Source organism: Muscardinus avellanarius (assembly GCF_963383645.1).
Source record: "Muscardinus avellanarius genome assembly, chromosome: 1".
NCBI lineage: Eukaryota > Metazoa > Chordata > Mammalia > Rodentia > Gliridae > Muscardinus > Muscardinus avellanarius.
This window is the reverse complement of record NC_137786.1, coordinates 234,643,454-234,670,438: the sequence shown is the minus strand read 5'-3', so window position 1 is coordinate 234,670,438 and position 26,985 is coordinate 234,643,454. Positions and strand designations below refer to the sequence as shown.

Genomic DNA, 26,985 nt, shown 5'->3' with positions numbered 1-26,985 from the left:
TGCAGGTCTGGGGATGGAACCCAGGGACATTCTACTTCCAAGCTATGCCCTCAGCCCTATTTTTTGTTCTTTATTTTGAAACAGGGTCTCACTGAGTTGCAAAGGGCCTCACTAAGTAGTAGCTGAGGAGAGGCTGTCTGCGAACCGCGATCCTCTCCTGTCTCAGCCTCCCAAATGCTGGGATTACAAGTATTCGCCACTATACCTAGCCCCTGCCCTAATTTTTGTTTTGAAACAGGGTCTCAGTAAGTTGCTGAGGCTGGCTACAAGCCTACGATCCTCCTGTCTCAGCCTCCAAAGTACTGGGGTTACAAGTGTGTGCCACCACACCCCGGCCAAACTGTGCATTTCAAAGTGGCTAATTTTATGTATTGTGAATTTCTCAAGGGAAATAACGTCCTCAGGCCCCAGTCAGTTTAATCCAGTGCAGCACTGCTGGGGGGGGCGGGGGGGTGCTGGAGAAACCGACATCCCTGGGAGTTCCCAGCTCCTCCCATGGGGATGCAAGAACAAAGAGCCCAGACGCTCTCTGGATGGGTGCTCCCAGGGCCCGACTGGCATCCGAGCACGGCTGGCTGTGCCCTCCTGCCTCGGGGCGGCTCACGGGCCCCGCCACAGCGGAATCACGGGTCGGAAAACCCAAGCGCCAACAATCCCATTTTAACCCGTGTAAGCATATCCAATATTTATATATAGAATTCGTAACAGATGTCCCGGGCTTCCACTCCAATAGCCTATATTTTCTACTGTTTACATGGTTACACCAAACACGGCCCGACGCGAGGTAATCCAACCCGCACTCCAACACCCAAACAGCTTTCCCAGTCCGCACCTCACTTCTGTTCACCCAGGGGCAATACTGTCTCACACTGACTGCAGGGGAAGAGACCAAGAAGGGAAGAAACAGGGCCCCTGTGCAAGGAGGACACAGTGTTAGGTGTGTGCGACCCAAGCCCTGGTTAACCCCTCCGCGGCGTGGACAGGAGGCGCCCGGAGCCCCCAGGAGGAGGAGCTGGCTGGGGTGACCCGGGCAGACTTCCTGGAAGAGGGGAGCCCTATTTTTTGTTCTTTATTTTGAAACAGGGTCTCACTGAGTTGCAGAGGGCCTCACTAAGTAGCTGAGGCTGGCCACGAACCGTGATCCTCCAGTCTCAGCCTCCCAAGTACTGGGATTACAAGTGTGCACCACCACACCTGGCTGGCTGGCTGGCTTGATTGCTTGATTGATGTATGTATGTATGTATGTATGTACTTATTTTGGTGGCACCAGGGATTGAACCCAAGGGCAATCTACCTCTGAGCTACACCCCTAGCCCTTTGTATTTTTTTTTAATCTTGAAACAGGATCTCACTAAACTGTTGAGACTGAGCCATGAACCTGCAATCTTCTTGTTTCAGCCTCCCAAGTACTGGGATTACAGGTATACACTACCGCGCCTGACTTCAAAACATATTTAAAAAGAAATACAATTAGCATGACTATGACAGAGATCGTAGTCACATTTTTTTTTTTTTTTTTGGTGGTACTGGGGTTCCTGGAAGCCCTTCTACCTCCGGGCTACACTCCCAGACCTATTTTTACATTTTTTTATTTGGAAACAGGGTCTCCTAAGCCAGCACGCATGGCTGGCTTCGAACCTGCGTGATCCTCCTGTCCCCGCCTCCCAAGCGCGGGGATTACAAGCGTGCGCCACCACGCCCGGCCGTAGTCACATTGTAAGATAGCTACACACGTAGCGTGCACCTGTGTTCCTGGTATTTGGGAGGCCAAGACGAGAGGACTGCAGGATGCGGCCAGGCTCAGCCACTTAGCAAGACCCTCCACATCTTGGTGAGATTGTGTTTCAAGATTAATAAAAAAAAAAAAAAAATAAGCCATAGCCGGGCGTGGTGGCGCACGTTTGTAATCCCAGCACGGGGAGGCTGAGACCAGAAACCAGAGGATCCTGGTTCCTGGACAGCCTCAGCTACTTAGTGAGGCCCTCTGCAACTCAGTGAGAAACTATTTCAAAATAAAGAATTAAAAAATAGGACTGGAGGTATCACTTGGAGGTAGAATGCCCCTGGGTTCCATCCTAGTGCCACAAAAAATAAAAATAAAAATAAGTAGAGCTGGGGGTGTAGTTACCAGACAGAACGGCCCTGGGTTCGATCCCCAGCATCAAAAACAAAACAGCAAGAAAAAGCGTGAAATCTCCAAGACACTCAGATCGCTGTAGGGGCCACGCTCCATCCCCGCGCCGGGGAGTCCACTCCCCTCTAAGAGAAAATGTCTGAAAAGCACTGCTCTTGCTAAAAGATGGGACCGCAGAGCGAGCTCACAGTGACAGTGAGGGTCCACCCTCCTCTCAGACCCACGGGCAGTGCGAGTCCGCAGCCAAGAACTCAGCTCAGGCCCAGCCCAGCGGGGCTTCTCAGCAAACTCTGCGTTAAGGTAGAAGACACTCAATGCCCCTGCCTGTGTGGGCAGTGCCCGCCCGCCCTAGCGGCTGCACCCGGGGGTGGCAGTGCCCCGCAAACCTGGGTGACCATGGGGACCCCGATTCCGGCCACAGGATTCCGGGCCCAGCTGAGGGCTACTGTTCCACAGTTGCCTGCAAGAGGGACTCGCCGTTCACAGCAATAATAAAATCCCAGGTTTCCTTTCACAGAGCAGACATTCTGCCTTTTATGGAAAGCTCGTCAAACTCCAGCCGGACTGGAATCCTCAATAACATCTCCTGGTGCCCCAGGAAGGCTCTGCGCCCCTACTTCCACCCTGGCTGAACAATCTACATCCCTCCCCAAACTCCTATCCGTCCATCCATTCACCCATCCATCCATCCATCCATCCACCCACCCACCCATCCATTCATCCATACATCCACCCACCCATCCATCCATCCATCCACCCACCCACACATCCATCCACCCATCCATCCACCCACCCATCCATCCATCCACCCACCCATCCATCCATCCATGCACCCATCGACCCACCCATCCATCCATCCATCCACCCACCCACATATCCATCCACCACCCATCCATCCATCCATCCATCCACCCACACATCCATCCACCCATCCATCCACCCACCCATCCATCCATCCACCCACCCATCCATCCATCCATGCACCCATCGACCCACCCACCCATCCATCCATCCATCCACCCACCCACACATCCATCCACCCACCCATCCACCCACCCATCCATCCATCCACCCACCCATCCATCCATCCATGCACCCATCGACCCACCCATCCATCCATCCATCCATCCACCCACCCACCCATCCATCCATCCACCCACCCACCCATCCACCCATCCATCCACCCATCCACCTACCCATCCATCCATCCATGCACCCATCGACCCACCCATTCATCCATCCATCCACCCACCCACACATCCATCCACCCACCCATCTATCCACCCATCCATCCACCCATCGACCCACCCATCCATCCATCCACCCACCCCCCCACCCTTCCATCCATCCATCCATCCATCCACCCACCCATCCATCCACCCATCTATCCATCCATCCATCCATCCATCCATCCATCCATCCACCCATCTATCCACCCATCTATCCATACATACATACATACATACATACATACATCCACCCATCTATCCATCCACCCATCCATCCATCCATCCACCCACCCATCCATCCATCCATCCATCCATCCACCCACCCATCCATCCATCCACCCATCTATCCACCCACCCATCCATCCATCCACCCACCCACCCATCCACACACCCATCCATCCATCCACCCACCCATCCATCCATCCACCCACCCATCCATCCATCCATCCATCCATCCATCCACCCACCCACCCACACATACATACATACATACATACATACACCCATCTATCCACCCATCCACCCACCCACCCACCCACGTTAGAACCCACTAAGCCAGGGCACAGCCACAAAGTCCTCTCCTGGCCCCCAGCCCTGCCTCAGCCCTACCCCGCCAGAGGAGACAAGCCTCCAGCAGACCTGACCAGGGCCTCTCCATGCCGTCCGGCTTCCACTCAGGGCGATGGATACCTGGCTGAGAGCAGCCTAGCCTCCAGATGCCGGCAGAAAGCCCATGTCCTCTGGGAACCTGCCAAGCTCACGTGGCCTCCCCCGCATGTGTGGTTGGCACCTGTACCTGAGGGACCTACACGGGGTTCAGGGGAGACATGGGGATGCCAGGGCATGGCCCAGCCTCCAACGCCAGCCTGGATCTGCCCTGCCCATCGCAGGTTCAGCCATGATCAGGATCAAGTGAGATAGGAGGATCGTGATTCGTAGACAGCCTCAGCTACTTAGTGAGGCCCTTTGCAACTCAGTGAGAGCCTGTTTCAAAATAAAGAATAAAAAATAGGGCCGGGCATGATGGCACATGCTTGTAATCCCAGTATTTGGGAGGCTGAAACCGGAGGATCGCGGTTCGCAGACAGCCTCAGCTACTTAGCGAGGCCCTTCGCAACTCAGTGAGACCCGGTTTCAAAAATATAAAAAGTAGCCGGGCGTGGTGGCGCACGCTTGTAATCCCCATGTTTGGGAGGCTGGGACAAGAGGATCGCACAGGCTCGAAGCCAGCCTCGCTGGCTTAAGAGACCTTGTTTCTGAATAAAAAATATAAAAATGGGTCTGGGAGCGTAGTCCAGAGGTAGAAGGGTTTCCAGGAACCCCAGTACCACCAAAATAAGTAAATAAATAATAAAAAGTAAAAAAAAACAATATGGTTGGGGGGGGGGGTGTAGCTCAGAGTTACAATGCCCCTGGGCTCCATCCCCAGTACCGCAAAAACAACAAAAAACTTAACTGATTCATCCATTGACCGACAGAACCACGGACGGTACGGGCTGCTTTGTTTGCATCAAGACACCGTTTTAACGCCAAGGTGGCTTTGAGTCCAGAAAAACGGGGCCAGAGCTGGTGCCAACAGCACCCTACTCAGGAGAGCTCGTCTCCTCCCCAGGTGAGGCTGCCGGAACGATCGGAAGCACGTCTCAGGACCGCAGGAGCCGGGAGCAGAGGAAGACACACCGGGCTGCCGAGGACACGGCTTCCAGGGCCAGGGAGGGAGGAGGCCGGGAGGCAGCAGAGGAAGCTTCTGGAGCGTGGTGGCTCTGCCCTTGACCCAGCCAGCGCGGTGAGCGGCCACGACTCCGGGCTGCGCTCCTGAGCCCCGCGCAAGGCACTGCACTACCTGGCCGCTCAGCCCCGCCATGTCCCCTCTCCCCCGCACACACGCAGGAGTCACATCTGCCAGCTCCCAGCAGCGCCTGCTTCCTTTCCAGGACTACCTCCCCATCGCGGCGGGAGCCCACGCTCCTGCCTCTCAGCCGGCACCCACACTGCGGCCCCCCAGCGCTGCAGCCCGGTCTCCCCAACGCAGACACACCCTCGTGCAATTCACCTTCTCGTTCAAGCTCACACCCCCAAATTGCACGCACGCGCACACACACACACACACACACACACACACACACACACACACACACAGAGGAAGGCCGTAATTAACTCTGAGGTCCAGGCCAGCTTCCCGAGCAGAGAGCACATTTCAAAGGTCGGGGAAGCAGGCGGGCAGGAAACGCGCTCGGCCCGCAGCGGCAGGTCGGGGTGGAGCAGGAAGCTAGAAATCACTTCTACAGAGGAAAAGACACCTTCGGCAGCAGGGAAAAGGCCTTCCGTGAACAGGGGTGTGCACTGGAGGGGCCCCGCTGTTCCACGCCCGAGCGGGGGGGGCCGCGGCCCGGCCATGAGGCCACCAAGGGCCTACGCAGGCTGCAGGGCTGGCCAGCGCTGCCAGGGCTCCGGGAAGGGCTCGGCCCGCACAGGAGCTGGCCCAGGGCTGCGCCCAGCCGCTCCAGACAGCCCTGAGATAGTCAGCAGGCCCGGGCCCGGGCCCGCTGGGGTGTCGGGCCGCTGCTGCCCTCAACGCGCTTCCGCTGCGGGTGCCCCTGCTCTGAGCGCCCCGACTCCAGGGCCCCGGGCCAGGTGGGACGCAGCCTGAGGAAGGCCACTCGGCCAGTCATGGGGGCCCAGCTCCCAAAGTCCCAGCTACCTACTCTCAGTCGCAGCCCCTGACCCCAGAGCCCACAGGGTTTCAGACCTGGGAGGGGGCAGAGGGGAAAGGAGAGAGCTGGCCGTGGGCCTGGGCGCCCAGCTCAGCCCTGCCGCCATCCCGGTACCGGGCCTCAGCCCAGAAGCCTCGCGCTCCCCCACGACCTCTTATCTGCCCCCCACACTGCCGGGTCCTGAAACCCAAGGAGCAGCCAGGAAGCTCCTCCAAACACAGACACCGCTCGTCACCCTCACCAGAGACAGCGCCCACCTTGACGTTATCCGCAGGACTCTGACACCGAAGCTGGGGAGACCGTAAGGGACGGCGCTGGCGGGGTGGGGGGTCAGCCCAGACCTGCCCTCTCCTCCCCACCTGTAACGCACTCCTCAGTGGAGGGGTGTAACTGCCACGTAAGGGCTCTGAGGAGTCCCGCACTGCGGAAACCAAGAATCTTTTCCCTCTGGGATTTCCCAAATACATCTGATCAAAGACCATTTTTTTTTAGTTCTGATTGAGGGGACATGTGTTCAAAGACACCAGCCTCGGGGCAGAAATGAACTGTCAAACACAGCATAAGGCTGGCTGTAGGAATGGGAAGCCTGGGCAGAGGTGTGTGGAACCCCAGAAGGGGGCTAATTGTACTCCTCCTCCAGCCCCCTGCCTTTCACAGGCGGAGGTCTCCCAAGAAGGCTCCCAGGCCACCCCAGGGCACCCTCCACGCGCCAGCTAGGTACCCCGCTGTTGTTGCTTTTTTTCTTTTTTTCTCTTTTTTAGTATTCAGGATTGAACCCAGGGCATTCTACCTTCAAGCTCCATCCCCCATCCTTTTTTATTTTGAAATAGGGTCTTGCTAAAAAGTTGCTGAGGCTGGCCTCGTCCCTGCGTTCCTCCTGTCTCAGCCTCCTCAAAGACTGGGATTGCAGGCGTGCACCACCATGCCCTGACGGCCACTAAGGTTCTTGATCTGAGCACCGTCAGACTGCAACCAACCACCCCAGACACAAAATCCAACTGCTCTGAGTGTCTGCAACATGGTGCAGAACCAGAATGACCCGCGCAGCCCAGCCAGCCCCCGGCCTCCGAGCTGGCTCCGAGCGCCGTCTGCAGCTGGCCAAGACTCCCAGGCGGGAGGAAACCCAGGCGCGCACGGCCCGGCTAGCGGAGACAAATTACCTTCTCCGAAAGCGACTCTCAAGTGGGGCCCATCGTGGGTGGGAGCGAGGGTCTGGCTGCAGCCGAGGCTTTCCCAAAAGGGCTTCGCCCTGTCAGCCATTTCCCCTGCTAATGAGGTTTTAATTGGGCAAATGCGCAGTCTCGGCACTGTGGCCAGGCGGCCGGAGAAGGAAGTGGCACCTCTGCCTCGCGCCCTCCCGCACACGGGCACACGCGCGTGCACGCACACTCCGCAGGCCCTGATTTAGCACCTCGGAAACGTCAGCGACTCGTGTAGGACCGAAGCGGGGCCGTGACAGGCTCTATCCATACAGCAAACACGCTAGGCCTGTTTCAGTCTCCCAGGAATACATAACTAACAGTTAAGCGCCAGTTTTGGCACCTGGGTCAGGATGAAAATCTCCCAACCAAACCCCAGGAGGCGCGAACCACATGGGAGGCACCAAGGATCCTGTCCTTGCGTGTGATAACAGCAGCAAAGATTCCTTTTGGTCTAAAGATAACTCCTTGTAAATCACGGCCCGAGTGACTGAAGTGTATAAAACTGCCTTGCAACAGAGACTCGGGTCCTTGTCAAGCCTTGGACCCCAGCTCGAGCCAGTTCCCCAGTAACCCCTTCCTGCCTTTGCATTATTGTGGGATGGTGGTCTCTCTCCCCCTGGACTTTGAGTATAACACTCGGCGATAGCCAGGGTCCGTCGCGAAGGATCACGACATCTGATTTATGTCTGTGAAGGTGCGTTTTCGCTAATTACAAGGTTTAGGGCAGGGCGGAGAAAAAATATGTTTTTCGGCATCCCAGTCTGACGTGCCAGAAACCAGCCCGTGGCTAACATTCTTATTTTCGACAAAATATAGCATTCTGATTACATACCATCTCCGTTCCACAGCTCCCGGCCTGCCAGGCTCTCAGAAACGGCCCGCGACCGTGGCCAAGAGACAAAGAAGCGATCCTGAGATGGGGAGGCGCGGGGGGGGGGGGGGTAAGCCCCGCCACGCCGGTGGGGGTGGGTCACTACTGCTCCCGGGGGACAGCCCAGCTCCCGCCCTCAGTCACAGGCCCCTCTGCACAGGGGCCAGGCGGCGCCCCAGGAGGGCGGCTCTGCCACCCTCCATCTCCATCTCCCCACTGCTGAGCCGGGCCCAGGGCAGGGCAGAAAGAGCTCAGGAGCAGGCTGGCTGCAGGGCTGGGACCCGTTCAAAAAACACGCTCTACAACTTGGGGGACTTTCACCACGTGGGCATGGAGCCACGTTCTGCCAACTTCTAGTCCCTGAGGGCTTCCCGCCCCAGCTTCCTCATCTAAACCTGGGAGGGAGGAGCCGGCCCTCCAGGCGGTGAGCGTCAAAAGGCCCATTGGACAGCCCCAAACCCAGCCAGTTACAATGGAGATGCACACACGACAAGCACACGCGCACGCACGCACACACACGCACGCACGCCAGCTGTTCTTATCTACTTCTGTATCGTGGGTGTTCTAAAGCAGAATGCATTTATTTAAAAATAAGGATTTTAGCTGGGCATGGTGGCGCACGCTTGTAATCCCCGCGCTTGGGAGGCTGAGACAGGAGGATCCCACGGGTTCGTGGCCAGCCTCAGCTACTTAGTGAGACCCTGTTCCCAAATAAAGTATAAAAATAAGTCTGAGAGTGTAGCCCGGAGGTAGAAAAGCCCCTGGGTTCCACCCCCAGCACCACACACACAAAAAAAACTTAAAAATAAGGATTTTTACTAAATACCCCCCCACAAAAAGCAACCCCCTAGAGACTGCTCTCAGACCAGTGGCAAAACCACCCTAACCAAACAAGCTTCGTGCGGGCTCTGAGCTGTGCTTTGAAATCAACCCAGGGGGAGCTGCGAGGCGTGTGTGTGCATGTGTGTGCGTGTGCGCGCTTGTGGTGCTGGGTGCAGGGCTTCCCAGGGAGCGCACCCCGCCCGCCCCACCCCTGCCCCGCCTGCGGGCCTCTGGCGGCACCCCAGGCACTCCCCAGCTCCCCACCAGCTGCCTGAGCCCTGCCACCCCCTTGGGGCAGAGGCCATCTTAAGACACGAGGAAGACGCCGGGGTGTACAGCTGCAAGTAACGAAGCAGGCCCAGATCCAGCAGCTGCGCAAAGCGGAAGAATTCAGCGCACGGGCTGGGGCGTGGCTCACTGGCGGAGCACACACCCAGCCCGTGCGTGGCCCCTGGTTCCATCCCCTGCAACACACACACACACGCACACGCACACGCACGCACACACACACACACGCACATTCAGAGCCAGGCTCGGTGGCACACCATTGGCAGAAGTGCATGCCTGAAAGCCAAGAACTTGAGAGGCTGAGGCAGGAGGATCGCAGGTCAGAGGCCAGCCTCTGCAACTTAACAAAACCATTTTTATTTTGTTCTTGTTGTTTTGTTTTGTGGTGCTAGGGATTGAACCCAGAGGCATTCTATCTCCAAGCTACACCCCAACCCTATTTTAATTTTTTAATTTATTTTTTTGATGGTACTGGGGTTCCTGGAAACCTTTTTCCAGGCTATACTCCCAGACCCAATATATAGATATATATATACTTTTTTTTTTTTAAACAGGGTCTCCTAAGCCAGCGAGGAGACTTTGAACCTGCGCGATCCTCCTGTCTCCGCCTCCCAAGTGCGGGGATTACAAGCGTGCGCCACACGCCCGGCAACCCTATTTTATTATTTATTTATTTATTTATTTATTTATTTATTTATTTATTTTTTGGTGGTACTGGGGTTCCTGGAAGCCCTTCTACCTCCAGGCTACACTCCCAGACCCATTTTTACATTTTCATTTTGGAAACAGGGTCTCCTAAGCCAGTGTGCGCGGCTGGCTTTGAACCTGAGTGATCCTCCTGTCTCTGCCTCCCAAGCGCGGGGATTACAAGCGTGCGCCACCACGCCCGGCTATATATTTTATTTTATTTTGGTGGTACTGGGGTTCCTGGAAGCCCTTCTACCTCCGGGCTACACTCCCAGACCTATTTTTTTAAATTTGGAAACAGGGTCTCTTAAGCCAGCGAGGCTGGCTCCGAACCAGCGTGATCCCCCTGTCTCAGCCTCCCAAGCGCGGGGATCACAAGCGCGCGCCACCACGCCCGGCTCCAGCCTATATATTTTAAAAATTATTTTTGTGGTACTGGGGATGGAACCCAGGGTCTTTCTACCTCCGGGCTATACTCCCAAACCTACTCTTTTTATACTTTATTTGGAAACAGGGTCTCACTAGGTTGCTGAGAGCCTCACTAAGTAGCTGAGGCTGGCTTTGAACCTACGCGATCCTCCTGTCTCAGCCTCCCAAGCACTGGGATTACAAGCGTTCACCATGCCTGGCAATTTTTTAATTTTGAAACAGGGTCTCATTAAGTTGCTAAGGGCCTCAGTATGGTCTTGGCCTCCAGAGTACTGGGGTTAGTAGCATGCACCACCGCACCCCACAAACTCAAATGAAAAATGGCCAGGTGTGGTGGCTCACACCTGCACTTGGGAGACTGAGAAAGGAGGATCGCAGTTTCAACACTAACCTCTACAACTAAGCAAGGCCCTCCACAACTTAGTAAGATTCTATTTCTTTTTCTTTTTCTTTTTTTTTTTTTTTTTGTGGTTGCAGTACTGGGGATGGAACCCAGGGGCATTCTACCTCCAAGCTACACCCCCAGCCCTATTTTTTAGTCTTTATTTTGAAACAGGGTGTCACTGAGTTGCAGAGGGCCTCACTAAGTGGCTGAGGCTGTCCATGAACCGAAATCCTCCAGTGTCAGCCTCCGGAATGCTAGGATTACAGTGAGACCCAGTTTCAAAATAAAGAATAAAAAATAGGGCAGGGGGTATAGCTCGGAGGTCGAATGCCCCTGGGTTCTATCCCTAGACCCTCAAAAATAAATAAATAAATAAAGTAAATAAATAAATAAATAAAGGGTTGGGGGTGTAGCTCAGAGATACAATGCCCCTGGGTTCCATCCCCAGTACCGCTAGTAATAATAATAATAATAATAATAATAATAATAATAAAAGGGCTAGAGATGTAGCTTAGGCATAGAACACACCTGGGTTCAATCCCCAGTTTAAAAACAAAAACAGAATTCAGTGCACGTATATTCGGCCATCTCAAGGGTCCTGGACCAGAGGCGCAGACCAGGACAGCCCTGAGCCACACCCCTGTAAACTACCACCGCGGGAAAGGAGAGTGCCAGCCCAGCAGCGCGCCAGCCCTCTGGCCAGGTTGGCACAGGCGGAGGTGGAGAAGGCAGGTCGGCCCCCCCGGCCGGCGGCGAGGGAAGCGGCTCCGTGTGGCCACAAAGGTCTCATTGTTCTGCCCCAGAGAAGAAACTGGAGATCGGAGCTCAGAATGCGTTTTGGAATTGGCAGAAAGGAACGTCTGCAAAAGGAAGCCCATTCCAGAAACAAACATACCTTTGTACCCGTTCTTATTTTCTTTAACGGTTGAAAAAAAAAAAGGCCTGCCAAATTTCTCATCACTCTACAAAATCTGTTTATTGAGCAAAAATCCACAGGCTCCGCTTTCAAATGATCCGCTATTCCTGGAAGACAGCGGTGCGCCGTGCCAAGGCCGAGGACCCCGCTGCCTGGGACCCAACAGCAGACCCGCCTCAGCAGGACAGACGAAGACCATCAAAGGAAAAGCAGGAGCCGTCGCGGAGGAGCCCTGGCGTCCGCTCAGACCTCAAGTGCCCGGTCCACAATGCGTAAAAACGACTCACCTTGCCCCCTGAATGGCCCCATGTCTCTGCAAAAGGGTCAGGCAGGGGAGCACAGATAGAGGGGTGAGTGCCCCAAGGGGTCCCAACATGGCCAGGCATGGTGGCGCACGCTTGTAATCCCTGCATTGGGGAGGCTGAGACGGGAGGATCGCAGAAGATGGCCTCAGCTACTACTTAGCGAGGCCCTTTGCAACTCAATGAGACCCTGTTTCCAAATAAAGAATAGAAAACAGGGCTGGGGTGTAGCTCAGAGGTAGAATGCTCCTGGTTCCAATCCCAGTAACACACACACACACACACACACACACACACACACACACACACACACTGAGAGGAAGCTGGGGTCCAGGCGGCACAGGGGAGGAGAGTGCCTCCCAGTGTCCCCTGGCGCAATCACACGGACAGGCCTGCTGTCTCTGGGCCCTGGCCCGCCCCCCACCCTGATTCCGGTGGCCTAACTCTGAGGCAGGCGCAGCAGCTACTCAGCCCACACCTGCTGAGACACACAGGATCCCGGGCTGGAGGCAGCCAGGGAGTTAGGAACGGCCAGGACCCAGGCCTAGAGCGCCAGGACTCAGGGCTTGGGCAGGGTCTGCGCTCACCCTGCCTGCCGGCCATAGAGAGCCACGGCCCTACGGAAGGGCGGGGAGCTCCGCCCTCCACTGTAGACCAGCCTCTCGCTCACCACAAAGCACCTACCTACCAGGCTCGCCCATCATCAGGCCAAGGAAAGCGCTGACCACCCGCGTCCTGGGGGAGGAGGCTGGGCAGAGCAGGGCCTTGGACGAGGGGGTGGGCCCTGGAAAGGCTGGTGGGGCAGGGAGGCCCGCCAGCACCCAGTGCTTGGCAGGGCTCTACATGGCTCCTTAGCAGGCCGTCAGACGCCCCAGAGGGAGAGCAGGGAGCAGGGCCCCTCAATCCCTGCAGCTGATCCCAGGCTCCCAGACCACCCTGACCAGGGCTCCCACTAAGAATAAATGCCAACCTCACCGAGCAGGGGCTGAGATGGTACTGGATGGATTCCCATGCCCCTCCCCCACCCTTTTGGCAGGGGAGGGGTCTGGGGGTTGAATCCAGAGGCCTTCTACCTCTGAGCTACACTCCCAACCCTATTTCACCTCGAAACAGGGTCTTGCTAAGTTGCTGAGTCTCACAAAGTTGCTGAGGCTGGCCTCCAACCTGCGATCCTCCTGTCTCAGACTCCCAAGTACTGAGATTACACGCGTGTGTGCCACCACGCCCGGCTCCTCCTCCCCTCCCCTTCCCTTCTAACCAAATTGCCGGGCTTGAGTTGGAGAGCTGAGATGGCCGTGCCCGAGTACAGAATCCCCTGAGGGCCCTCCCGCTAGAGTAACAATTACGACCGCACTAATAATCCTAATAACTAACAATTATTAGTTGTTAATAACTGCAATGATTGCTGAGTGCTTTTCTACACTGCCTCTTTGCACCCTCCCAAGGAACTGGGGTGGGGAGGGCGTGACGATGATTTCCCTTCCCATTACAGGAGAGGAAACTGAGGCCCAGAAGGGTCGACCGGCTCATCCAAGACCAGAGAGCCGTGCAGAAACACGCCTAGAGCAGGTGAGGCGGCCGGGACACGCCCCGCCAGAGTCCACGCCGGGCAGCCCTGGGACCTCCGCGGCTCTCTGTTAAGCCCCAGCTGTTTACAGCAAATGCAGGTAGACTGGGCATCCTCAGTCCGTCCGGGAGGGCCCAAGATAGCAGCCTCTGCCGTGGCCGCTGGGTGGACGTCCACGCCAGGCCGCCGGTGCCAGAGCAGAGTGGCCTCCCGGAGTGTCCAGCTGGCCTTAAGCATGAGCCAGCAAGCCCCGCCTGTCCTCTCCACACCCACAAAGAGCAAGAGGGCACACTTCAACCCCTGCGCCGCGGCTGGCCGAGGACCCCGGGGATCGCGGACCAGGACGCGGCCGAGGACCCCGGGGATCGCGGACCAGGACGCGCTCCTGAACACGCCTTCCGCTCACTCCTACATCCTGTTCCACTGGGCAGCCAGAGAAGCCGGGGAAGCCCTGAGGGGTTCCCCATCAGATCCGCGCCATCCCTGGGACCCAGCCACCGGAGGACCTTGAACCCCCATCACCGTACGACCGCTGGTTAAATCCTGGGAGCCAGCCGGGCGTGGTGGCGCACGCTTGGAATCCCAGCATTCAGGAGGCTGAGACAGGAGGATCGCGGTTCGCAGACAGCCTCAGCTACTGAGTGAGGCCCTCTGCAACTCAGTGAGACCCCGTTTCAAAATAAAGAAGAAAATAGGGCTGGAGGTGTAGCTTGGAGGTAGAATGCCCCTGGGTTCCATCCCCAGTGCAGCTCACACACACACAAAAACATCCAGAGAGCCAGGCCAGGCAGCGTCCTGACAGGATCCTCGGGTGTGGCCACTGCGCCTGGGGTGGGAGGAGCAGGCAGGATGGGGTCCCACGCTTGGCGTGTCTCAACCTAGTGGGGTGGGTGCTAGGAAGGCCTCGGGGGGGGGGGGGTAAGCGGACACTCCAGGCAAATCTTTGGTGTCCAGCACGGGGTCAGGGTGCAGGAGCCCACACAGGGCCCAGCGTCCACCTTGTCAGCGGGCCCGCTGGGCCCCGGAGCAGACCCACGTCACCCTCACATCATTTGTTCCAAGGTTGGGGTCACGGAGACGTCCTGGTACCTGACGGGCTTCCAACACCGGCCCGGCAAAGTGATGCTTCGTGAGACCCAAGCTACTCTGCCACCAGCCGCGGAGCCACCAGCGGCAGAAGAGGCTGGCACCGGGCAAATGCCCCGTCCTTAACAGGATAAAATCTTTCAAAACAGGAGAATATAAAAATAATTTTTTTTTGCAGTACTGGTGATGGAACCCAAGGGGCATTCTACCTCTGAGTGACACCCCCAGCCCTAATTGTTTTATTCTTTATTTTCAAAACAAGGTCTCACTGAGTTGCAAGGCGCCTCACTAAGTAGCTGAGGCTGTCTGCAAACCGCGATTCTCCGGTCTCTGTCTCCCGAATGCTCCAATTAGAAGCGTGTGCCACCACGCCCCGCAGGAGGAAAATTTAAAAAGAAAATGAAACCCGGTGGCCAGAGAATGGAAGCCGCCCTTCGCCCGGCTCTCACTGGGAGCCAGCCCCCCGCCGGTGTCTCGGAATGTCCACCACTCAGGTGCCCTCTAGGGTTGGCTGAAAAAACCCTCAGTCCTCAGCCAGCTGTTCTCCAGCTGTTCCCGTCATCTGGAGGAAAAAGGCTGGGCGGTCCTGGACCACACAGCACAGACCGCCCCAGCCAGCAGATGGGGCCACCCTGGGTCCTGCCCACCTCTCAGCCTTCCCCAGGGACGCAGCTCCCCAGATCCCAGCCCATCGGGCCTGGGGCCTGGCACGGGGTCACGTGCTGCTCCCAGACCATGGCGAGGGGCGATGGCCCGTCATCTGCAGGGAGACGGTGCTGCGCACCTGACTCCTTGCACCTGGGCGTCACTCCACAGCAGGCCCAGAGCTGTAGCCACTTGGTTCTAAGGAGTCAGGCGCTGGCGGCAGCATCAGAGTTAGGGCGAACCCTACCGCAGCGCCCACCACCCGGGCTCACGGTATCCTTAGCACATACGAAGCCCCTGAAGGCGTGGGTGAGGGCGGAGGGCCTCTCGGGAGGTGTGCACGCAGGTCCTGGGTGTCCAGCCTGCAGCAAAGCCGCCTGGCCCTGGGCGGTGACGAGACCTGAACAAGCCCTGGACCCCCGGGGCACGACCTCAGAGGGGTGCCCCTCTTCTCTAAAGCACCACCAGGCCAGGTGGGGTAGCACACGCCCATAATCTCGGTACTCAGTATGTGGCTAAAACAGGAGGTTTGAAGCCAGCCTCAGCCACTCGGCGAGACCCTGTTTCAAAATTTAAAAATATATATATATATAAGCCAGATGTGGTGGCAGATGCTTGTAATCCCAGGACTTGAGAGGCTGAAAAAGGAGAATCGCAGGTTTGAGGCCGGCCTCAACTACTTAGTGAGACCCTATTTCAAAATAAAATAGGGCAGGGGGTGTAGCTCAGAGGTGGGATGCCCCTGGGTTTAACCCCCAGCACCACATTAATTAATTAATTAATTAATAGGAAGGGCTAAATGAGTGATGTGTGCGTGTCTGCCTCTACCATCTAGTACCCTCCTGAAATGCATGACTGCATTGCACTAATAAAAAATATATATAATAATAATAAAATAATAGCACCATACCATAAAGAACACCACTAGCTCTGCTACCTGCTCTATAGTTCCAACTCAAAAGCACCAAAACTTTTTCAGCATAAAAAATACATAGCCCCATTATCCCATTTCCCACTGTTAAAAATGCTCACATGATGTTTCCTGAAAATACTGCAGGTGCCGAGTGAAGTGTGGAGCGCGCGCCCCATGGCCCCCGACCCAGGTGCGGGAGGCGGGTCTGTGCGGGGTGGACTGGGGGCTCCCTGGTCCGGGTGGGAGCACGGGGCACAGTAAACCCGCTCTGCGTTGCAGGCCCCCAGTCTCACAAACACAGGCTCTTATTGGGGGGCAGGGGTCCCCAGCGTCTACAGACTGGATCCTCTTGGCAAGAAGACAGGATGAGGCAGCGGGCCACAGAAGGTTCTAGACGCTGCAGAGAGGCTCTGGCTGGCCCAGGGCTCACACTGTGCGCTGGGGAAGGAGGGAAAGGCTGACACAAGGAGTCCCAACTTTTCCCCCAGGTTTGGGGATGGAACCCAGGGCCACCCTACCTCTAAGCTGCACCCCCAGCCCTACGTTTTATTCGTTATTTTGAAACCCGGTCTCACTGAGTTGCAGAGGGCCTCACTAAGGAGCTGAGGCTGCCCGCAATCCTCCGGTCTCAGCCTCCCGAGTGCTGGGATTCCAAGCGTGCGCCCCCGCGCCCTGCTGAGCCCCGACTTTAGATGTTGGGGAGCCGTATGGTCTACTGAGAAAGAAAAGAACATGGCGAAAACTCATTTTAGAAGAAATCGTTCTGGCCAGAGCCAGTAAAATAAATGGGCAAGGAGAAGGTTCCAGAAAGCAAGACCAATTAAAAGCTGATGTCATCGGCTCTGAATCCCGTCTTTCACCGACGGAAGCTCCAGGCCTCTGGGGGGAGAAGCCTCAGGGCCTGGGGTCCAGAGCGGGGAGCTCGGGCGCCGGCACCCTTGCCCAGCAGCCCGTCTCCTCCCGGAAGACAAAGTTGGGAGAAACGGCCTTCGCCCATGACGGCGAGCTCGAGACCCGGTCTCACGTTAAACCACCTGGCCGCGGTGAGCTCCCGCCACGCAGCGAGCCGCCCTTCCCGGCTGGATCCAGGGTGGCAGCTGTCCAAGACTGACAAGGACAGGGCCATGGCCCTGGAGGATATTCCACCCATCGAGCAATTTCCCCAAGGTCTGCCGGGCAGCTCCGGCCCCCTGGCCTGGAAAGAAATGAAAGGTGGTCACGTTTTATTCGAGAATGAACCAGGGGAAGGGAGCAGTAATTTACTCAGTAATTATATCTGCCTTCCAGCTAATGATGGGATCAGGCAGCGAGCTGGGCGGCGGGGGTGTCCAGCCCGCCCGGCACCTGGAAAGCACAGCGCGGTGTCCAGAAAAAACCACAGATGTCAAGACCGGCTCATCTGCGGGCGGCAGGTGAATTAACTTCAACCAGGAACTGGCTCAGGGGTCAGAACAAGCAAAACCCGGCCCTCTGGCACCGGCCGATGTCGCCGCTTACTGTCCCCAGACCGAGAGATCAAAGGACAGGCCCTGATACCTGGCTCTGAAGCTTACCGTGAAAGCGTCAGATACAGAAGAGTCAACACCATTTCTTTTTTTTTTTTCTTTTTTTTCTTTTTTTTCTTTTTTTTTTTGGTGGTACTGGGGTTCCTGGAAGCCCTTCTATCTCCGGACTACACTCCCAGACCTATTTTTACATTTTTTTTATTTGGAAACAGGGTCTCCTAAGCCAGCGCACGCGCGGCTGGCTTCGAACCTGCGCAATCCCCCTGTCTCTGCCTCCCAAGCCCGGGGATTACAAGCGTGCGCCACCACGCCCGGCTCAACACCATTTCTGAAAAGAACCGCTGAGGAGGGAATTCACACAACTGATCACAAAATATACTCTGACAGCTACAAAGATCAGAACAGCAGCCCAGCGGACAGAAAGATGCCCAGAGCCATGCGTCAAAGAGGGGCTTATTTATTTATTTTGGGGGGTTTGAACCCAAGGCAATTCTACCTCCAACCTATTACCCTAGCACTACTTTTTAAATTTTTTTATTCTGAAACATGGTCTCACTAGGTTGCTAAGAGTCTCACTAAATTGCTGAGGTTGGTCTTGAACCTGTGATCCTCCAGTCTCAGCCTCAAGAGTAGCATTTTCAGCCAGGCATGGTGGTACATGCTTATATTTGTTACTCTTTATTTTGAAGCAGGGTCTCACTGAATTGCAAAGGGCCTAAGTAGCTGAGGCTGTCCGTGAACCACAATCCTCCTGTCTCATGCTCCTGAATGCTAGGATTAAAGAGTATTATTTTAAATAAATGGGGACAGCCAGGCGTGGTGGCGCACGCTTGTAATCCCCGCGCTCGGGAGGCTGAGACAGGAGGATCGCGCAGGTTCGAAGCCAGTCTCAGCTACTTAGTGAGGCTCTCAGCAACTTAGTGAGACCCTGTTTCCAAATAAAATATAAAATAAAGCCGGGCGTGGTGGCGCACGCTTGTAATCCCCGCGCTTGGGAGGCTGAAAAAGAAGGATCACACAGGTTCGAAGCCAGCCTCGGCTACTTAGTGAGACCCTGTTTCCAAATAAAATATAAAATAGGTCTGGGAGTGTAGCCCGGAGGTAGAAATCCCCTGGGTTCCACTCCCAGTACCACCAAAAAAAAAAAAAAAAAAAGAATTACTATCTGCTTCAGTCATTCTGTTTCTAGGCCTGGCCACAGCAGAAGCGAGAGCCGGGCCTTGAGTGGAGACGCGTACCGCTGTGTCCACAAGTACCATCCACAGCGGCCCAAGCTGGGGACAACCCAGCAGCCAGGGCAGAGAGCTGCAGAAGGCGGTGTAGACACACGACGGAGTACTAGGCAGCCTTTAAAAGGAAGATCCTGACGCACGTGCTACAGCTCAGACAAGTCTCAAAAATGGTATAGTCAGTGTTCACGAAAAACCTCGCGTAGATCAGCCAGACAAGCTGGGGATGGTGGCGCGTTGGGAAACCCCAGCGCTGGTGAGGCCGAGACAAAGGTCGGGTTAAGACCCGCCTCAGCAATTTAGTGAGGCTGTTTCAAAATAAAACGGGCTGAGGGTGTAACTCAGAGGCAGAATGTCCTTGAGCTCACTCCTCAGTATAAATAAATAAATAAATAAATAAATAAATAAATAAATAAGGAAGCCAAAGTCAGGCGTGATGGCGCACACTTGTAATCCCAACTTTTGGGAGGCTGAGACAAGAGGATCGTGGTTTATGGACAGCCTCAGCTACTTAGTGAGGCCCTTTGCAACTCAGCGAGACCCTGTTTCAAAATAAAGAATAAGGCCGGGCGTGGTGGCGCACGCTTGTAATCCCCGCGCTCGGGAGGCGGAGACAGGAGGATCGCGCAGGTTCGAAGCCAGCCGCCCTGACTTAAGAGACCCTGTTTCCAAATAAAAACATAAAAATAGGTCTGGGAGTGTAGCCCAGAGGTAGAAGGGTTTCTAGGAACCCCAGTACCGCCGAAAAAAAAAAATCGGGATGGGGGTGTAGCTCAGAGGTAAAATGCCCCTGGGTTCCATCCCCAGTACCGCAAAAAAGTTTTAAAAGAAATTTTTAAAAAAAAGAATGTACTAACATCACTGAGCTCTGCATGTAAATATAGTCTACATGGCAAAGTTCATATTTGACTATAATTTTTTAAAAAGTAATTGTGAATTGAAAAAATACTCAGTTGGAGAAGCTGGGAGTGCTACTTAGGGGTAGAGTGTGAGTTTAGCGTGTGAGAGGCCCTGGATCACACACACACACACACACACACACGCACGCACGTGCACACACACACACACACGCACACGCACCTCAGGCGTGGAGGGGGAGGAGAGACTCCAGGAAAGTGGCTTCCCGGCCGGCCCATTTCCCCAGGAAGCCTGAAGCCGCCTGGCAGGCCCCCTGCGGAAGCCCCCGCCCGCACACCTACGGGAAACGCCAGGGCCCACCGAGGCAGGGTGTTCCAGGCAGGAGGGGCACAGGGACGACTCCTGTGATGGGCCGGGCAGACCCCTGTGTCGGCAGACCCCACCGCCCTACGGTGGTGAGGTTCAAGGAGGGGCAGCCGCTGGCCGCCAGCAGGAACAGACTTTGTTATTGTTGTGCTGTGGCACTGGGGATGGAGCCCAGGGGCATTTTACCTCCGAGATACAGCCCCAGCCCTGTTTTTTATTCTTTATTTTGAAACAGGTTCTCACTGAGTTGCGGAGGGCCTCACTAAGTAGCTGAGGCTGTCCCTGAACGGAGATCCTCCAGTCTCAGCCTCCCGAATGCTGGGATGACAAGCGTGCGCCACCACGCTTGTAATGTATACTGAGTTGAATATCATCCGGTTAAACAAATAAGAATAGTCCCCTGAACCTCAAAACTGGGCTCAGAGGCAAATTCACCCCCCCTTCCCAGGGGGTCAGTGGCAGAGAGACACCCCAACCCCACTCCGCACGTAAAGAACAATATTGGAATAGGAAACCCCGGCAGAATCCCGGCACAGCCGGCTCCATCTGAGCGCAGGGCTCATGCTGCGGGGCCGCCGCCACCCCGCAGCCCGCAGGCCCCGCAAGCGAGGACAATTCGGGAACAACGTCTGGACCTGGAGCAGCAGCAGCGTGAAGACTGCCCGGAGCTGAGGGCTGGGGGGGAGGGCGGTGACCAGACAGGGGGGCCAGGGTGCCCCAGCCGCACCTCTGCGGGGCACAGGGACCCCTCCATCCTGCCCAGGGCCCAAGCAGGACAGCCAGCTCTGCACCTGGCTTGGGGCTCCGGCCACCCCTTGGCAGCCAACCCTCAGCCGGTACAATCCCAGGCATCTTTGTGGAGGGGGTACTGGGGACTGAACGCAGGGGCATTCTACTTCCAAGCTATACCCACAGCCCTGCAGAAGCCTGTTAGAAGCGATAGTTGCAAACATTGTAAATTTGCCAAAAATGTCTATGAAATTATATACTTTAAAATAGTTAATTTTAAAATAGTTAATTTATTTACTTATTTATTTTGTGGTACTAGGGATTGAACCCAGGGGCATGCTACCTCTGAGCTACACCTCCAGCCCTATTTTTTTATCCCTTATTTTGAATAAAGGAATATAGGTCTGGTTCCATCACCAGACCTGCAAAAAAAGAAAGAAAGAATAAAAAATAGGGCTGGAGGTGTAGCTTTGAGGTAGAATGCCCCTGGGTTCCATCCCTAATACCGCCAAAAAAATTAATTTTATATTATGTAAGTTTCAGCTCAGTTAAAATAAAAAACAGATCTGGGTATGGTGGCACATACTTTTTTTGTGGTACTGGAGATGGAACCCAGGGGCATTCTATCTCTGAGCCACACACCCCAGCCCTATTTTTTATTCTTTATTTTGAAACAGGGTCTCACTGAGCTGCAAAAGGCCTAAGTAGCTGAGGCTGTCCTCGAGCCACCATTCTCCTGTCCCAGCCTCCGGAATGCTGCGATTACAAGCTTAAGTAGCTGAGTTTGGCTGCAAACTGAGATCCTCCTGTCTCAGCTTCCCAAAAGCTGAGATTACAAGCGCACGTCACCACAACCAGTGTTGGCACACACTTTTAATCCCAGTACTTGGGAGGCTGAGACAGGAGGATGGCGGGTTATTGGCCAGCCTCAGCTCTTTAGTGAGGCTTTTTGCAACTTAGTGAGACCCTGTTTCAAAATAAGGAATAAAAAAAATAGGGCTGGAGGTGTAGCTCAGAGGTAGCATGCCCCTGGGTTCCATCCCTAGTACCACAAAATAGACAAATAAATTGGGTCCACTTTCCACCTAAAATCACCCTGACTCCACCTGCATCTTCTACGACCCCTGCCTGCCATCCTCCAGTTCTTCTATGAACACCTCTGGGCACACACGTAGGTTTCCTGTCCACCCCCCATGTGGAGAGCGGGGTTGGGGGGCTGCATTCACCACCCCAGCCCGCTCCACCCCCAGCACTTAACCGGCCACCAGACACCACAGAGAAGCAGCCCTGACAACAGGAGCTGATGGATGCCAGCTCCGTCCAGCCTAACTCGCTGCATCTGTGATAGGAAGCACCCTCACCGCCCTGTGACGGGAGAGAAAACCGAGCCCGCAAAGGTGGCACAGGGCAAAGCCGGACAGAGGCAGGGCACCAGGGCTGTCCACTCCCTATCTCCCGCCCGCCCTGCACCGCGCTGTAGCCGTAAAGGAGGCCGTCAGTGGCTGGAAAACCCCGGCTGCGCCCTAGCCGACCCTGCAGCTTCAAGACCAGAGAGGATCAAGGCCGGGCCAAGGGACTGCAGGCACCGGAGCTCCGCCCCCACCATCCCTCACCCGGACCCCCACGCACACACAGGAACCAAGACCCAGCTCAGAAAACAGACCTGGTAGGAAATACCCTCTGGACCTGGGAGAGGAGGGAGCCTGACAACAGTAGGTCAAGTAAGTCGCCCAAAGTCTAACGGCAACCGAGCGTGCAAATACCCAGGCAAGTCTGACCCCAGCGTGCCACCCCCTCGCCCCAGCCCTGACGCGTAGGGCAGAGGGAGGACCACGCTGAGTCCTCATGGGGCTGCGTGACCCCCATGTGCAATTCTGCTTAATCCCTGCACAGTGACACATTGTAGCCCCAACTGAAAGGCTTTAAAACCTGATGGTAACTAAAAAGGGGACCCCTGGGAGAGGCACACACAAATGTTAGCTGGACCGCTTGGGAGGGAGGCCCTCTGCCTGCTGTGGCGGGGACTCCACACCTGTCGGCTGGGATCTCCCCGGGGGGACAGGCACTGTGCCCTACTGCAAAAACCTGGCTCCCCGGGGGGAGCGGGGTAGGCCGGGCCAGTCCTGGGACAAGTGCCCTGGGCCCAGAGGAGGGAGGCCCGGGCTCCAGAGCTGGGAAACGCCAACCTCTGCAACAAAGGCGTTTCCCTGGGCTCCCGGCTTCAAATTGCAGCAGGAAGCAATCGGGGGAAAATAAAAAAGTGCCAGCTTACTGCCGTCACTCTGGACCTGAAGTGTGTCTAACAGAGGACCTCAGGGGCAGAACTCTCAGGAACTCAAAACTCTGCTCCAGAAAGATCCTCCCTTCCCCTCCATCTTGGGGCCGGATTACCATGTTGGCTGGTGTCCCTGGGCCAGGCTTCCTAATGTTAAAATAATCAACTCTATTTTTGCCACACACACACACACACACACACACACGCACACGCACACGCACACGCACACACACACACACACACACACACACACACAACTGAACTCCACAGGCGCAATTTTGTTCTCCTAAGAGAACAAAATGTTGTTCTCCCTAAGGGGTGTCCCGACCGGCGCTGGATTCCAACAACGTCACCCCCAAAACACACAGGAAGTCCAAAGCTGCGGCGGGGTCCAGGGGCTTCCAGGGCGAAGGCGGCGCCTCCGAAGCCCACCTCTAAAACAACCCGCTTCCAAAGCCCCCGGCGGAGGGACCCAGGCATTTCCGGAAAGAGGGGCCGGGACCAGGCCGTGCTCCACCTGCCTTGGCTAACGCCAACCGCGTAAACACTCCCCCGAGAGCCCCGGTGGGGTGAAACTCCCGCGCCTCCAGCCCCGCGCCCCCCGCCCCCCACGCCCCCCGGAGGGCGAGCGGCCGGAATCCGGCCAACTGGAGCCAGGCCCGCAGCTCCTCGCCCAGTGCTGCGCAGGGAAATGCTGGAGACAGCTGTTCGCCTTAAGGAAGCCCAAACAAAGGGACCTGCGCCCCCACCCCAGCACGCCGCGCAGGTGTGCACACCCACCCCGGCGGCCACGCCGCTGGACGCGCCTCCGGCCACGCCGGGGCGGCGGGCCGGCGACCTCCGGATGGAGAGGACCTGTGCGGCGCGGCGACCTCGGCCCACCCGGGGCGCGCCGAGGGTGGGGGCAGCCCCGGGCGGCCACCCCCGGCCCCCCGGGGTCACCGGGTCGCCGGCACCTGGCAGGTGTCCGCCGGGGGTCCGGGGTCCGGGGTCCGGGGTCCAGGGGGCCGGGGGCCGGGGGCCGGGGGCGCAGAACTTTCTGGCTGCAACTTGGGGCTCGCGGGCCAGAGGGCGCCCGGCCGGGCAGCTCGGCCCCGCGCCTGCGGCCATCGGCCGGCCGGGCGCAGGTGGGGCCGGCGCCGGTCCCCCCGCACGAGGCCCGCGCCCCGCACCTACCCGCGGCGGGGGCCAGGCCGCAGCACAGCGCCAGCAGCAGCAGCGGCGGCGGCGGGGCCCGGGGCGGCGCCGCGTCCATGTCGTCCGGCGGCCGGACGCCCGCGCTCACTCGGGCCCCATGGCGCCGCTCCGCCTCCCTCGGGCCGGGGCGGGCGGGGGGCGGGGCGGGGGGCGGGGCGAGGGGCGGGGCGCGCGGAGGCCCCGCCCCGGCCCGCCGCAGGTGGCTCACCTGCGGGGCGGGGAGCCCTGACCCCGGGTTTCACTCTTTCTTCTTTTTTCTTTGCAGCACTGGGGGTGGAACCCGGGGGCGTTCGACCTCCGCGCTATGCCCCCAACTCCATTTTTATTCCTCATTTTGAAACGGGCTCGCCGAGTTGCCGAGGGCCTCGCTAAGTAGCCGAGGCTGGCCGCGAACCTGGGACCCTCCTGTCCAGGCCCGCAAAGTACTGGGATGACCAGCCGCCACCCGGCTCAGGTTTGACTTTTTAACTCTTGGCTTCTCTCTGCTTTCCTCCTTCGGAAGCGCGGGGCGGCTGGGGAGCCCCTCCAGGCCCGGGAGCCCAGGCAGGTCACGTCGGCCCCGAGGACCTCCGGAGCCTGGCCGGGTTCGAAGCCCGGCCCTGCGGCTCTCCAGAAGCGCCGCGGCCTGGCTGGAGCCCCTCCTGGGGTCCTTGCTCCTTATCCGCCGAGCTCAGCGGGGGCCTGCGTGCAGATGGGACTAGCAGAGCCCCCGCGCACCTGCGGACCCAGCCACCTGTCCCCAGGCACTTGTGAGCGCGCGAAGCCGGTGGCCAGGCCGGGGCCCTGCCCTAGTGGGGTTTGCACACTAGGAAGGAAGGCGGTGACACCATGGCAGAGGGATTTTTTTTTTTTTTTCCGGTACTGGGGATGGAACCCAGGGGCATTCTACCTACAAGCAACACCCTCAGCACTATTTTTTTATTCTTTGTTTTAGTTTTTGTTTTTTTGGTGATACTGGGGTTCCTGGAAGCCCTTCTACCTCCGGGCTACACTCCCAGACCTATTTTATATTTTTATTTGGAAACAGGGTCTCCTAAGCCAGCCTCACTGCTGGAACCTCCGCGATCCTCCTGTCTCCACCTCCCAAGTGCGGGGATCACAAGCGTGCGCCACCACGCCCGGCCCAGACCTATTTTTTATACTTTATTTGGAAACAGGGTCTCACTGAGTTGCAGAGGGCCTCACTAAGTAGCTGAGGCTGTCCGCGAACCGCGATCCTCCTCTAGGCCTCCCAAGTGCTGGGATGACAAGCGTCCCCACCACGCCCGGCTTGCAGAGGACATTTAAAAGCAGCCCTTTCATTAACAGACCGCTAGGAGCCCCGGGAAAGTGAAGGTGCTGTGCTATCCAGTTAATGCTAACATGGCTCTGTGCCTGGGGGACGCATTTCAGGCAGAGAAAATCAGGGTGAAAGCCGGGCGTGGTGGCGCACGCTTGTAATCCCCGCGCTTGGGAGGCAGAGACGGAAGGATCGCGCGGGTTCGAAGCCAGCCTCAGCTACTTAGTGAGGCTCTCAGCAACTTAGTGAGACCCTGTTTCCAAATAAAGTATAAAATAGGTCTGGGAGTATAGCCTGGGGGTAAAAAGCCTCTGGGTTCTACCCCCAGTACCACAAAAATAAAATAAAATAAAAGATAGGGCTGGGAGTGTAGCTTGGAGGTTGAATACCCCTGGGTTTCATCCCAGTATTGCAAAGAAAAAACAATCAGAATGAAGACCTGGCCGGGAGCCTGGCTGCTGTACTTGTAGGGGAAACACAGGAGGTGGAGGCTGTAGTGTCTGGAGGTGGGAGGAAGCCTGACCTCCTCTGTTTCGGGTGGGGGGTTACTGAGGAGAGAGCTACACCCCCACCTTTTTGTTTAGAAACAGCATCTCATTAAGTTGCCGGGGCTGACCTCGAATTGGCAATCCTCCTGTCTCAGCCTCCCAAGAAGGACCACCAGAGACACCAGCAACCCCACCCCAGGGAGGGAGGGGCCGGGACCCTGGGCCCCCCAGGCGGGTGAGCAGCAGATCCCCGGTTGCCCGACTCCAGTCAGAAGTCTCAGAAAAGTCATATGCCAAGAACGCACCGGAACTCACAGCTATTTCGTTCTGCAGAACCGGGCCGGGCGAGGACAGTAATTTTTAGACTCTTCCAGTGTGGTGAGCCGCCGGAGGACGCGCTAAGCCTCCATTCCCCACAAGGTCACCTGGCACGCTGTCCTTGGGCCTGCTTGGAAGCGCTCACACCCAAGCCCGCCCTCAGAAGCCAGTTCCAGCCCAGGGCAGGGACCGGGCCCAGCACCTGTCCCCTGGCAATCCTTTCCCAGGCAGGGACTCTGTCCCAGGGCATCTCAGCCCGTTCCACTTGGCGGAAAGCGCCTTTGGGGTCCCTCCCAGGGAGACTTGTCCTGGGCCCTCGCGCCTGGCCAGCCTGGCTGCAGTGTCAGAGCTACGCCCCAGGGGGCCCGCGGGGAAGCCCGCTCCTGCCGCCCTCACAGCCCCCCAAGGGCACCCCGCAGTGCGGAGGTGGGCCCTGGTCAGGCTGCAGGACCACATATTCTTCTTTCTTTGTGTGTATGTGTGTGGCACTGGGGATTGAGCCCAGAGACATTCTACATTGCGGACTGAGTGCTTAAACCACAATGAGTGTG

General features: G+C 56.9%; 1 protein-coding gene across 2 annotated transcripts in view; it reads right to left on the bottom strand.

Annotated features, from left to right (window-relative positions):
* Window positions 1-24,407, bottom strand: part of LRP5 (LDL receptor related protein 5) — a gene marked incomplete at both ends in the record, with an annotated part of 101,777 nt that extends 77,370 nt beyond the window's left edge. For both annotated transcript variants that reach the window (XM_080717297.1, XM_080717298.1), the window contains one exon: window positions 24,329-24,407. In XM_080717297.1, coding sequence (XP_080573423.1) covers window positions 24,329-24,407 — 79 coding nt within the window. The remainder of the gene's footprint in view (window positions 1-24,328) is intronic.
* Window positions 24,408-26,985: the final 2,578 nt, after the last annotated feature.